Here is a 13,487-nt window from a genome sequence, read left to right as displayed (position 1 = left end):
AAGGATCTATAGCTCTTTGATTCTTGGTACATTTTAACTAAACTCATTAAACGACTTCATAAATTACCAGCGATCAATTCAAAACAATTTGTCAGTGACATGAATAATAATCTTCAGCGACAAAATAAGAAGCCAATGTCTAATAAAATCCAATAGAATTTTGTATTTCGCTATTGCTTTCAAATACTGTGGTTATTGAGATCTGAAAAAGAGCTCTGTCATATAGTTCATTCTTTATCTAGTTGAACATGCAACACTCGAGAGAAAGAGACCGCATTTAGAATCATGACTATAGTCACCCAATGCTACCAGTGCCAAGTGAAAACTTTGCTGTGGTTTGTTGCTGATGTGTTGTCATTCTCTGATTTATTTTCAGCCTGTCGCTGTGTAATGAATCAATCATCCCACTTCTCTCTTGTTGTTCCATTTGCTTGTTTATGACTACGACACATCATTTGTTTTCCTCTAAGAAAGCTTCAAAAAGTGGAGGAAAAAAGCAAATGCTTTATGACACCCATTTGCAATAAAAGTTTGCACACTGTTTCTCCACGTGAATACATTTAGCATTTTTATTTAAAATCATTGCCCGCCCACGCCTCTGTCCCTGAACCATATTCTCCGATTAACATATAACTCTTACGTTCTGTATTTCTCTTCATAAGCAGAATTAGAGACTGATTCAAAAGGCTGAACCCACAGAGCTCATAAACTAGAGACAACCTCCTAAGAGTGCAAGTTTTCTCGACTACCCTGTGCTTCTAGGCATCTGTCAAGAGGGAGGCAACCACGAAAATGAGTAAGACCTTGAGAAGTGTGTATACCTTGTCAGCAATGCCTTGTGTTTTAAACAGACTCCACTTTTACTAGGTTCTTGTTGGTCACTAACGGAGAGGGTTTGCATTTAACCCTATCTGTGTCATTAGAACGACACGCAGAGAACATTCTGGCTGTACACAGTGAGACTATAATTCTTCTGTATTCCTTTCTGAAATTTTGGTTCAGGAGCCCATAAATAATTGCATTGAGGCAGCTGTTGAAATATGCCATATAGTAACTCGCCACAAATAGCCACTCTGGGATCCTGGGTACCATGCCGGCGGGGTCGGAAGCCACGGCAAGACCAATTAAGTTGAGAGGAGCCCAGCAAATGGCAAAAAGTACAAAAACCACAAACATGGTGACAAAGTTCCTGAAGTCCTGTGGTTTCATCTTGGGTTTACTGTCAGGTTTCACCCTCCGCCTGACCCGAAGAACCAGGATCCATATTCTCAGGTAGCAGAAGATGACTATGGTCATAGGAACGAGGAAATGAAAGACCACTACCGCGATTGTGTATGCTGAGCTGACAGACTGCGTAAACGTGCAGGAGTAGATCCTCGGGTCGTACTGCAGGGTGCCGGTACGCAAGTTGGGCACGATCGCCACGAGGGTCAGCATCCATATCAGGAACACGCAGCAGAGGGAATTCCTGTTACTGTACAGCTTGTTGTACTTGAGGCTGTGGCAGATGTAGCAATAGCGGTTGATGGCAATTCCAGTGATATTGAATATTGAGCCAATGACACTCAAGCCCATCAGGAACCCGCTAATTTGGCAGTGCAGATGGCCCAGATTCCACCCGTTGTTAAATATAGATATCAGCACCAAGGGGTATGGATACACGGCTACCACCAGGTCTGCAACTGCCAGGCTCACCACGAATAGATTTCCTAAAAGAGAAAGGTTTAGAAAATACAGGTTGTTACCGATCTTGTGCGGATTGCAGGGGTTTTCTTTCACAGTTCTTTGTGCTCAAAGAGCTCTTCTTACAACTCAGCTAACCGGGCATCACGGCTGCTGCCGCATGATAAATGAAACGGAGGCCGTCTTCACCCGGAAGTAAGCCCACCATTGCCCTGGTCAAATCAGTTCTGCTGTTCACAAATTCCCACGTCCCTAAAACGAGGCATATTCCATGTCAGAAACTGATGTTCTTCAAACCATTTGGTTTCTCTTGTAATTAAAAACAAAACAAAACAAAACAAAAAACTCGAGTTCAGTATACTCGTGTTACGTATTTTGTTCTGGAATAGTCTACATTGACCTGAGAAACCTCATGTCCCACATTTTCCCAAGTGACGTGTGACTTCTCTAAGTTCTGAGCTTTCTGTCCCTCTAACTCTCCAGCTACCCTCAAAGGCTGCCTCTGACTCCTGTTCTTGGGGAGCAATAAATCCTTGGCCATAGTGTAACAGTTAAGAGGAAAAGGGTTCTTTCGTCAACTGTCTGGGTTAGAATATTGACTTCACCCCTTGCTAGCTGTCTCCCTGAGGCAAGTATCATCATCTCACCGGATGTCGACTTCCTCTTCTCTAAGTTGGGGATAATGATAGTACCTTCTTCATAAGGGGATGATGAGCGCGAATTGAGACAGTCTATGTCAAGTACCAAGCAGAATTTGTCACGTGATAAGCGCTCCACAAATGTTGGCATTCTACAACACTCACCTCAATCCAAAGGAAAAGGGAGGAATACTTGTAGGTTTCATAAAGAACTTAAGGTCTAAAAACTAAACCCTAAACATTTTCTATGTTCATAACGCAACATATTTTAAAGTCTAAAAACAAGGAACTCTAGTAGTCAAATTTTAGAAGATACTCTGCAAGGATGTTCTTTACTTTGGTGGCTCATTTTGTCTTTGTTTCTTACTCTTCTTTCTGCCTTGAATGGCTCCTCTCTCTCATTTTTAAAATGGTACCCATTTTTCCAAACCCATTTTTGATAGAAATGCCCAAAGCCTTTACTTATTTGCCCAACTATGGGGAAAACCTTCCTCTCTTGAAGGCGTCTAAATCACATTTTTATGCCACATTTAATTTGGATTAACTTATGATAAATTTCATTCAATAATACCTCACCGAATGCATTTAATAGGTGGTGCAGAAACAGAAATGTACAGACAGTGATCCTATAATCCTTAAGCTTAGAAAAATAAGATAGAAAGAGTACAATACGTACAGAAAAGGAATGCAGTGAGCATGAGAGAAGCGGGGAGGAACATTCCAGGCAGAGTGACCTTATGTTTTGCATTTTATTATATTTGTGCACTTCACTTTGCCATATTTCCAGACTGTAGTACCCTAAAAGTGTGTCCACCTCATAAATGCATCTACAATAGTACCCACTTGGGACTTCTTGTTCAAATGCTTGATGGCAGATATTAAATTGTCATCTCCCAATACCTGAAATAAAATCACCTTTGTAGGGGAAGTTCCTGTCTGGTTAATTTTATTTCACAGTCCTCCAAAAATTGCAAAGAAGTGAAGTAAAACAGTTGTGGCTAAAAAAAAAACACAACTCATGGATTTGCCATTTAAGTAGGAATTTCAGATAAATCGTTGTAAATACAACTTCTTCAAAAGCTGGCTATACGAGGCCAAATTAAAGCAATCAAAACAAATTTATGTCTCCCCAGAGAACAATTCCAATCGCCAGTGAAATATGTAAATTCCAGCGTGGGCATGTTTTAATGAATTTTTAACTCAAAGTGGGTAATACTTTAAAAATATGTACCATATGTGAAATTCAGCTACAACTTGTCATCGAAGCAGTACATTTTTACCTAAAACGTCATGATGACAAATGGCCATAAATAGATTTATTTTTCAAGAGCCTAAAACTGAGATCATCAACCGTGTCACAGGTTTGTTTCATAGCATTCATCCTCTGCCCCATGTAGTTCGCAGCAATTAGGCTTCTTTTTTCAAGTCGTTACATTAATTAAATCATTTGTTTAGTTTTCTTTGAACTAATCCCATTTTACCAGAGTTGGGAGAAAAAAACAATTAAGCCATAGGCTCTTTGTAGATGTGGCTAATAGTGTCTCAGCTGGAAGCTTTATCACATCTGCAATGTGTGCGTAGAGGGTGTGTGTGTTGGGGAGAAGAATGATAAGGTAAGAGTAATTAACTTAATCATGATCATCCACATTATAAGATCACCTACTTCATCTCAGCCCTGTGTGTGTCCAGATAGACCGCCATCTCTCCATTTTTGCAGACACCCAACCCTCTGTACAACCAGCACAACAACGCGTTATGAAATTTCAAGTAAGTCCTGTGAAAGGCTAGCAATTCCTCTTCGGTTGGATTTACGTCCAGCCCTTGCCCCAGAGGAACTGTAGACTCAGGGGATGTTAAGATGGGGAGGAACACTAGTGATCATGCAGGATAATTGCTACTTTTTAGAGGTGAGGAAAGCTGAGAAACGGGGAATTCAATCGGAAGAAGTCCTACCATGAACGCAAGATTGCCACGGCGCTGTTGACTTGTTAATGTCGCTCGGTGCATTTCCCTAAGAGAGTTCCTGTGGCTAGAAGTAGGTGAGGGTTGGGTAATGGGCCCTCTGGCCAGGCAGGCCCTGGCTTAGAGCCTCTTTAGGCATAATTCTAAAAAAGCATCTTAGAACCAGAATGAGGGGAAGGCAGTTACGGGTCTCTGTACCGGTAACAAGAAGATACCGCAAACAGCCTCACGATGATTAAAGACACAGGCAAACTATAAAGTGCTGAGCAAACAATCATTCTGGTGAATAAAACCTTAAATTGTAAGTGAAATGTGGCACGGATGTGAATAAGATCAGATAGCAGACAGCTGAAGAGTTGCCTTGTCTGAACCGCCTCCTTCAGCACGAGTCCGGGGACTTCCCTCTGGGAATGGCCAGAGCAAGGGGTCATCGCCTTTCTATTTATAAGTACTTCTCTTCTTCTTACCATCTTCCCACAGCTCAAGCTGTTAAGTCCATGAGGGCGGCGCCCACCTTACACATCTTTCTCCCCCTACGACAGGGCCTGGCGCAGAGTTGTGTCTTGACACAAAATGTAGAGTGGGTGTATCTTATATGGACTAAGCTGAAAGGGCATTTGCATGCAGAGCTTCAGGGTTTTCTGTTCCCCGGCAGAGACCATTGCATGAGGGGTAAAAGGTGGAAGCGAAGCAGCAGTCGAGTCCTCTGTGTGCTTCCAGGCGGGCGTACGGCCCCAGGCACTGTGGGGTCTCTGGCCCTCTCACTCCTGTCCCCGGCCTGCAGTGCGGGTCGCCGATGCAGGGGGCCCACAGCGTCTCCTGCTCCTTCTCGGAGCTCCAGCCTGGCTTGGAGAAAGGGAGACTGACAAGAGTTCAGTCCGTCCTCCTGGGTTCCAGCCCTTCCTCCAACGATCTCGTTTGCCCTTTCTTTCCCTCTTGACATCCATCTTTTCTTCTCAGGTGCCTTATCTATAGACTCTAGGCTCCTGAAGGCTAATTTGATGTGTCAGCACGACCAGGGTCAGAGGATGCTCAGGGAGCTGGTTAAACATCTCTTGTGGGTGTGTCTGGAAGGGTGGTTCCAGAGGAAATTAGCATTTGAATGAACAGACCTGGTAGAGCAGAGGTCCTCAGGTGTCAGCCAATCCAGTAAGGGCCTAACACAGAAAAGTTGAAGGAAAGGGAAACTCAGTCTCTCTGCCTGCCTCCTTAGGCTGGAACATCAGTCTTCTCAGTCTGTAATGGGATGACAGTACAGGTGCTCTCGGGTCTTGGGATTCAGACCAGAACTACACCAGCTCTCCTGGGTCTCCAGCTTATAGATGGTAGACTGAGGGACTTCTCAGCCTCCACAGTCAAGAAAGCCAGTTCTTGATAATAAATACAGTAAGCCAATATAATATTGTAAGCCAATATAATGTTGTAGGGTATATAACATATTAATAAAATAGATCTATTAATAAACTAATAGAATATACTATTCTAAATAGAATATATACTAACATACTAATAGACTATTCTGTTATTTATTGTATATATCCTATGGCCTACTGCTATTTAGAGAACATATTATTCTCTGAATAGAATACATTGAACATACTACTAGAATATATATATTCTGTTGGCTCCGTTTCTCTGACGAACCCTGGCTAATACAAGGCCCCGGCACCAGACACAGAAGCAACAGCTTCAACTGAATTGTTTAATCAGCTCCCATAATTGCTCTACTCATTTTGTTTCTCAGATTGATTGAACCCTGACTGATACAAAATTTGGTACTAGGGGCGCCTGGGTGGCGCAGTCGGTTAAGCGTCCGACTTCAGCCAGGTCAGGATCTCGCGGTCCGTGAGTTCGAGCCCCGCGTCAGGCTCTGGGCTGATGGCTCGGAGCCTGGAGCCTGTTTCCGATTCTGTGTCTCCCTCTCTCTCTGCCCCTCCCCCGTTCATGCTCTGTCTCTCTCTGTCCCAAAAATAAATTTAAAAAGTTGAAAAAAATTTTTTTTAAATTTGGTACTAGAAGTAGACCGAGAAACTTTAAGGAGGGTTTCTCTGTGTTGGTTCTTAGCGGCCTGGATCTAATTCTCTAATGGCATTAGATTTAAAGGCATTAAAAACCTTATTTCCAGGAGCAAGGAGGACCCTGGTAGTTCATGGCATGCAGTGGCAAAAGAGTTATTTAAATTATCACCTGTATTCATCTTCCAAGGTGAAGAACAAGTTGGTGCATCACCCTCCTACCACTAAATACACACACACACACACACACACACACACACACACACACCTAATTTTGACACGCTACACCAATCCGTTTACTGAGTAACCCAAAAAGCAAGCAGTTTCGAGTAGAGCCGAGAATAAGAAAAGTCTCTGAAAGCTATTCTACCATTGGACTCATATGATCCACTGGTGTTTGAATTGTTTGTTGTAGATCTGGAGATGTAAGGCTCCCTTACCAGGCCTACAGGAGTGACTTATAACCATAGACTCAACATTTTGTGACAAATCTATGCCTTCCTTTGCAGACTAGAATTCCCCTTTAGAGAAACAGTCATTGGCTTGCTCCTCAGCATTAGCAGAGTCTGAAAACTTGACCACAGATGACCAAGTGACCGTGTGATCTGAAAAATCTCTTATGGACTTCGTATTGTCTGACCCACTAAAATCAATCAAGTTGGCATGCACCGTATAGAACAGAAGTGGTGTAGACAAAATCTGGCCCAAGCATGTATTGAGGGCACAAGGAAATTTCATGAGCAAGTGTCACAGATGCCCGTGGCCCACCTTCCTACCACATTGCCCCCTTTTTCACAGCCTCCACCTATGGCCTCATGAGGAGTCCCCTGTGGTCAGTTAATAAGGAAGGAAAAACTCCTGGCATGCTTTACTGATGGTTTCTCGTGACATGCTAGTCCTGTCCCAAATTGGATGTTGCAGCACTACAGGCCAACTATACCCAGTGAATAGAACTTTGAACAGAACTTCAAACTGCTTGTTGATTTTGCCTGGAAACAGAGATGGCCCCAGGCACACACTTACCCTGATTCATAGACAGTGGCTAATGGTATAGCGAGATGGTCAAGGACTGGAAGGAACAGGTTTAGAAAACTGGTAACACAGGAAGCCGGAGAAAGAGTAGGAACACAGGCCTCTCAGAATGGGCAATGAGTATGAAGATACGTGTTTCCCATACAAAACTCACCAGAAAGCAATCTCAGCAGAAGAGGATCTGGGGTATTTTGTTTGTTTTGTTTGTTTGTTTGTTTTGGGGGGTTTTTCTTTTGTTTTTAGCCAGAAGAGGATCTTTTTTTTTTTTAATTTATTTTTTAAATTTACATCCAAGTTAGTTAGCATATAGTGCAACAATGATTTCAGGAGTAGATTCCTTAATGCCCCTTACCCAAGCCCATCCCGCCTCCCACAATCCCTCCAGGAACCCTCTCTTTGTTCTCCGTATTTAAGAGTCTCTCATGTTTTGTCCCCTTCCCTGTTTTTATATTATTTTTCTTTCCCTTCCCTTATGTTCATCTGTTTTGTCTCTTCAAGTCCTCAAATGAGTGAAGTCATAAGATATTTGTCTTTCTCTCACTTACTAATTTCACTTAGCATAATACCCTCTAGTTCCATCCATGTAGTTGCAAATGGCAAGATTTCATTCTTTTTCATTGCTGAGTAATACTCCATTGTATACATATTCCACACCTTCTTTATCCATTCATTCGTCGATGAACATTTGGGCTCTTTCCATACTTTGGCTATTGTCGATAGGGCTGCTATAAACATTGGGGTGCATGTGCCCCTTCAAAACAGCACACCTGTATCCCTTGGATGAATACCTACTAGTGCAGTTGCTGGGTCATAGGGTGAATCTACTTTTAATGTTTTGAGGAACCTCCATACTGTTTTCCGGAGTGGCTGCACCAGCTTGCATTCCCACCAGCAGTGCAAAAGAGATCCTCTTTCTCTGCATCCTTGCCAACATCTGTGGTTGCCTGAGTTGTTAATGTTGGCCGTTCTGACAGGTATGAGGTGGTATCTCATTGTGGCTTTAATTTGTATTTCCCTGATGATGAGTGACGTGGAGCATTTTTTCATGGCTTGGTTGGCCATGCAGATATCTTCTTTGGAGAAGTGTCTATTCATGCCTTTTGCCCATTTCTTCCCTGGATTATTTGTTTTTTGGGTATTGAGATTGATAAATTCTCTATAGATTTGGGATACTAACCCTTTATCTAATATGTCATTTGCAAATATCTTCTCCCATTCTGTCGGTTGCCTTTTAGTTTTGCTGATTGTTTCCTTCCCTGTGTAGAAGCTTTTTATTTTGATGAGGTCCCAGTAGTTCATTTTTGTTTTTGTTTCCCTTGCCTCTGGAGACATGTTGAGTAAGAAGTTGCTGTGGCCAAGGTCAAAGAGGTTTTTGCCTGTTTTTTCCTCTAGGATTTTGATGGCTTCCTGTCTTACATTTAGATCTTTCATCCATTTTGAGTTTATTTTTGTGTATGGTGTAAGAAAGTGGTCCAGGTTCATTCTTCTGCATGTCGCTGTCCAATTTTCCCAGCACCACTTGCTGAAGAGACTGTGTTTATTCCATTGAATATTCTTTCCTGCTTTGTCAAAGATTAGTTGGCCATACGTTTGTGGGTCCATTTCTGGGTTCTCTATTCTGTTCCATTGATCTGAGTGTCTGTTTTTGTGCCAGTACCATACTGTCTTGATGATTACAGCTTTGTAATACAGTTTGAAGTCTGGAATTGTGATGACTCCAGCTTTGGTTTTCTTTATCAAGATTGCTTTGGCTATTAGCAGTCTTTTCTGGTTCCATACAAATTTTAGGATTGTTTGTTCTAGCTCTGGAAGAATGCTGGTGTTATTTTGATAGGTATTGCATTGAATATGTAGACTGCTTTGGGTAGTATTGACATTGTAACAAGACTTGTTCTTCCTATCCAGGAGCAGAGAATATTTTTCAATTTTTTTGTGTCTTCTTCAATTTCTTTCATAAGATTTCTATAGTTTTCAATTTTAGATTTTTCACCTCTTTGGTTAGATTTATTCCTAGGTATTTTATGGTTTTTAGTGCAATTGAAAATGGGATCAATTCCTTGATTTCACTTTTTGTTGCTTCATTATTGGCATATAGGAATGCAACTGATTTCTGTGTATTGATTTTGTATCCTGCAACTTTGCTGAATTCATGGATCAGTTCTGGCAGTTTTTTTTCGTGAAATCTTCTAGGTTGCCCATATAGAGATCATGTCATCTGTGAAGAGTAATTTGGGTGCCTTTTATTTCTTTGTGTTGTCTGATTGCAGAGGCCAAGACTTCCAATACTATGTTGAATAACAGTGGCGAGAGTGGACATCCCTATCTTCTTCCTGACCTTAGGCGGAAAGCTCTCAGTTTTTCTCCATTGAGGATGATATTAGCAGTGGGTCTTTGATATATGGCTTTTATGATCTTGAGGTATGATCCTTCTATCCCTTCTTTCTTGAGGGTTTTTATCAAGAAGGGATGCTATATTTTGTCAAATGCTTTCTGTGCATCTGTTGAGAGGATCATGTGGTTCTTGTCCTTTCTTTTATTGATGTGATGAATCACATCGATTGTTTTGTGGATTCTGAACCAGCTCTGCATCCAGGTATAAATCCCACTTGCTTGTGGGACAATTTTTGAATAATTTTTTAATGTATTGTTGGATCCAGTTGTCTAATATTTTGTTGAGGATTTTTGCATCCATATTCATCAGGAAAATTGGTCTATAGTTCTCCTTTTTAGTGGGGTCTTCATCTTGTTTTGGAATCAAGGTAATGTTGGCTTCATAGAAAGAGTTTGGAAGTTTTCCTTCTGTTTCTATTTTTTGGAACAACTTCAAGAGAATAGGTGTTAACTCTTCCTTAAATGTTTGCTAGAATTCTCCTGGAAAGCCATCTGGCCCTAGACTCGTTTTTTGGCAGATTTTTGATTACTAATTCCATTTCTTTACTAGTTATGGGTCTGTTCAAATTTTCTATTTCTTCCTGTTTCAGTTTTGGTAGTTTATATGTTTCTAGGAATTTGTCCATTTCTTCCAGATTGCCCATTTTATTAGCGTATAATTTCTCATAATATTCTCTTATTATTGTTTGTATTTCTGCTGTTGTGGTTGTGATCTCTCCTCTTTCATTCTTGATTTTATTTATTTGGGTCCTCTCCTTGTTCTCTTTGATCATACTGGCTAGTGGTTTATCAATTGTTAATTCTTTCAAAGAACCAGCTCCTGGTTTCATTGATCTGTTTTTTGGGTGATTTTTGTTTGTTTGTTTGTTTCAATAGCCTTGATTTCTGCTCTAATCTCTATTATTTCCTGACTTCAGCTGGTTTTGGGTTTTATTTGCTGTTCTTTTTCCAGTTCTTTAAGGTGTAAGGTTAGGTTGTGTATCTGAGACCTTTCTTCCTTCTTTAGGTAAGCCTGGATTGCTACATACTTCACTCTTATGACTGCTTTTGCTGCATCCCAAAGGTTTTGGGCTATGGTGTTATCATTTTCGTTGGCTTCCATGTACTTTTTAATTTCCTCTTTAACTTCTTGGTTAGCCCATTCATTCTTTAGTAGGATGTTCTTTAGTCTCCAACTATTTGTTATCTTTCCAAATTTTTTCTTGTGGTTGATTTTGAGTGTCATAACATTATGGTCTGAAAATATGCACGGTATGATCTCTATCTTTTTGTACTTGATGACAGCTGATTTGTGTCCGAGTATGTGATCTAATCTGGACAACGTTCCATGTGCACTGGAGAAGAATGTATGTTTTGCTGCTTTAGGATGAAATGTTCTGAATGTATCTGTTAAGTCCATCTGGTCCAGTGTGTCATTCAAAGCCGTTGTTTCCTTGTTGATTTTCTGTTTAGATGATCTGTCTATTGCTGTAAGTGGGGTGTTGAAGTCTCCTACTGTTATGGTATTATTATCAATGAGTTTCTTTTTGTTTGTAATTAATTGATTTATATATTTGAGTGCTTTCACATTTGGCACATAAATGTTTACAATTGTTAGGTCTTATGGGTGGATAGACCCCTTAGTTATCATACAATGCCCTTCTTCATCTCTTATTACAGTCTTTATTTTAAAGTCTAGATTGTCTGATATAAGTATGGCTATTCTGGCTTTCTTTTGTCTAGAAGAGGATCTTAATGACACAGCCTGTGTACATTGATCTTCGTTCAGCCACCACTGTCCCTGACCACTAGGCTCACAAAGTTATGCACCGGAAACAGAAGTTATTAATGGGCCCACCAACATAGAGTACTCCTCATTAAAATGACCTGGTTATAGCCACTGCTGACCTGGTGTGTCAGCAACCTGTAAACGGCAGAGACCAACACTGATATGGCACCATTCCCCAAGAATATCAGCCAGACAATAGCGGTAGATTGATTACATTGGACCACTGCCATCATCAAAGGGGAGGTACTTTGTTCACAGTGGAATAAGAGCATATTCTGGATCTGGATTTGCCTTTTGTACCCTTAATTCTTCCACCAAGCTGACATTCATAGACTTACAAGATACCTTTGTCTTTGTTTATGGTAAAAACACTGCTTCTGATGGAGGAACTCAATTTACAGCAAATGAAGCAAGGCATTGCGGTAGAATGCCTTGTGAAGGTTTAGTTCCAGCCCCAGCTGGATGAGCCTAGGGTGTCCCCCAGGGTGTAGTGTGTGTTCTAAATCAGTGACTGGATTCATGGATCAGAAAATCAAGGGTGGAAATGGTCATTTTTCTTCACATAATTATCCTAGTGATACCCTAGCAAAATAGTTGCTTCCTGCCCTCACAACTATAGGTTCTGTTCTCAAGTCTTAGCTCCCAAGAGAAGAATGCTCCACCAAGAGACATAACATTGGTTTCCCCAAACTGGAAGTTGAGACTGCCATCTGGCTGCTTTGGGCTCCTCCTCCCAGGGAATCAATAGACCGTCCTGAAGGGGGTGATTAATCCTGATTTTCAAGGGAAAACTGGGTTGTTACCACACAGTAGGAGCAGTGATGTGTGTGTGTCTGCAATGCAGGAGCTCCCCTGCAGTGCCTTGGTTTTGCCACACCCTGTGATTAAAGCCACAGGAAAACCAAGCATCCCAATTGAGGCAGAAATGCCAATGTGGGAAACTTTGAGAAGGAAAGTTTGAGTCACCTGACAGGCAAGAAATCTCTCTCCCTAACACTGTATAAAGTTTGGGCCTTGAGTTTGTCCTCATCAACATGTTTCTACTCTAGCTATCTTGTTCCTAATTTGGTAACAATTAAATCTGTGCAATGATGTAACCTGCAGAGAATTCTTTTGCTTATGTGGACCCTCTTCAAAATGCTGGCGGGGGGAGCCCATTACTATGGCAGGCTGGTCTCTGGGTTGTTTGTTACCTCTTCTCTATGTCACAGGCCTTGTAGTAGATGTTGCCGATATCTTTTTCAAGTCCCTTTTTCAAGTCCCTCTGCCAGGCTGGTAGGTGCACTTATCCCTGGAATTTTGATGAAGGTTGGGTGCTTCCGTTTAGTTGCAGCTACACCCTTCTCCAGAGAATTGCCCTCAGTTGAGTAGACAATGGATGACCAATTGGCAATGGAGTACAAAAGGCCAGCGCCTTCACCTTCAATGGCTACAACTCTGTGGTTGGATTTACATCCGGAGGCCTCAGCTTCTCAGATCAGGCCAAGTCTCCGTTTGACCTGAGATCCTTTCCTTGCTTGCCTCTCCCTGCCCTAGTCAGAGTCCTTCAACCACCACAGGTCTCTCCCGAGAGCACTCCCTCAACAAAGCAGGGGCAGCGAACATGCCAGCTCCCTCTCAGGTTCTGTTTCTAGGCAACCTGAGATAGACGTTCAGCTCTGTGATGCAGTTAGGTAGTTTTCTACACAAGTCACCCGCTTCTAAGATAAAAAAAAAAGAAAAACTACTTACTATGCTATCTTACAGAAACAAACCAACCAGCCATATTGGGTAGAGGGTCCAGAGTTTAAACGCTTTTTGGTATTGCTTATTTTTTTTAAGCTTATTTATTTTGAGAGACAGAGAGAGAACATGCGTCCTCCTGAGCGGGGAAGAGGTGGAGAAAGAGGGAGAGACAGAGAATCCCAAGCAGGCTCCACACCGTCAGCACGGAGCCCGACGTAGGGCTCCAGTTCGCTAACCATGAGACCATGACCTGAGCTGAAATCAAGAGTCAGA

The 13,487-nt window shown here is 41.7% G+C and overlaps 1 protein-coding gene across 1 annotated transcript in view; it reads right to left on the bottom strand.

Annotated features, from left to right (window-relative positions):
* Window positions 1-774: 774 nt before the first annotated feature.
* MTNR1A (melatonin receptor 1A) overlaps window positions 775-13,487 on the bottom strand; it is a 39,588-nt gene continuing 26,875 nt past the window's right edge. The window contains exon 2 of the mRNA XM_078445100.2: window positions 775-1,709. Coding sequence (XP_078301226.2) covers window positions 844-1,709 — 866 coding nt within the window. The 3' untranslated portion in view covers window positions 775-843. The remainder of the gene's footprint in view (window positions 1,710-13,487) is intronic.

The sequence above is a fragment of the Panthera onca genome, chromosome B1, assembly GCF_046562875.1.
Source record: "Panthera onca isolate mPanOnc1 chromosome B1, mPanOnc1 haplotype 2, whole genome shotgun sequence".
In the NCBI taxonomy this organism is placed as follows: Eukaryota; Metazoa; Chordata; class Mammalia; order Carnivora; family Felidae; genus Panthera; species Panthera onca.
The sequence above is the reverse complement of the archived record's forward strand: the minus strand, read 5'-3'. Positions and strand labels throughout refer to the sequence as shown.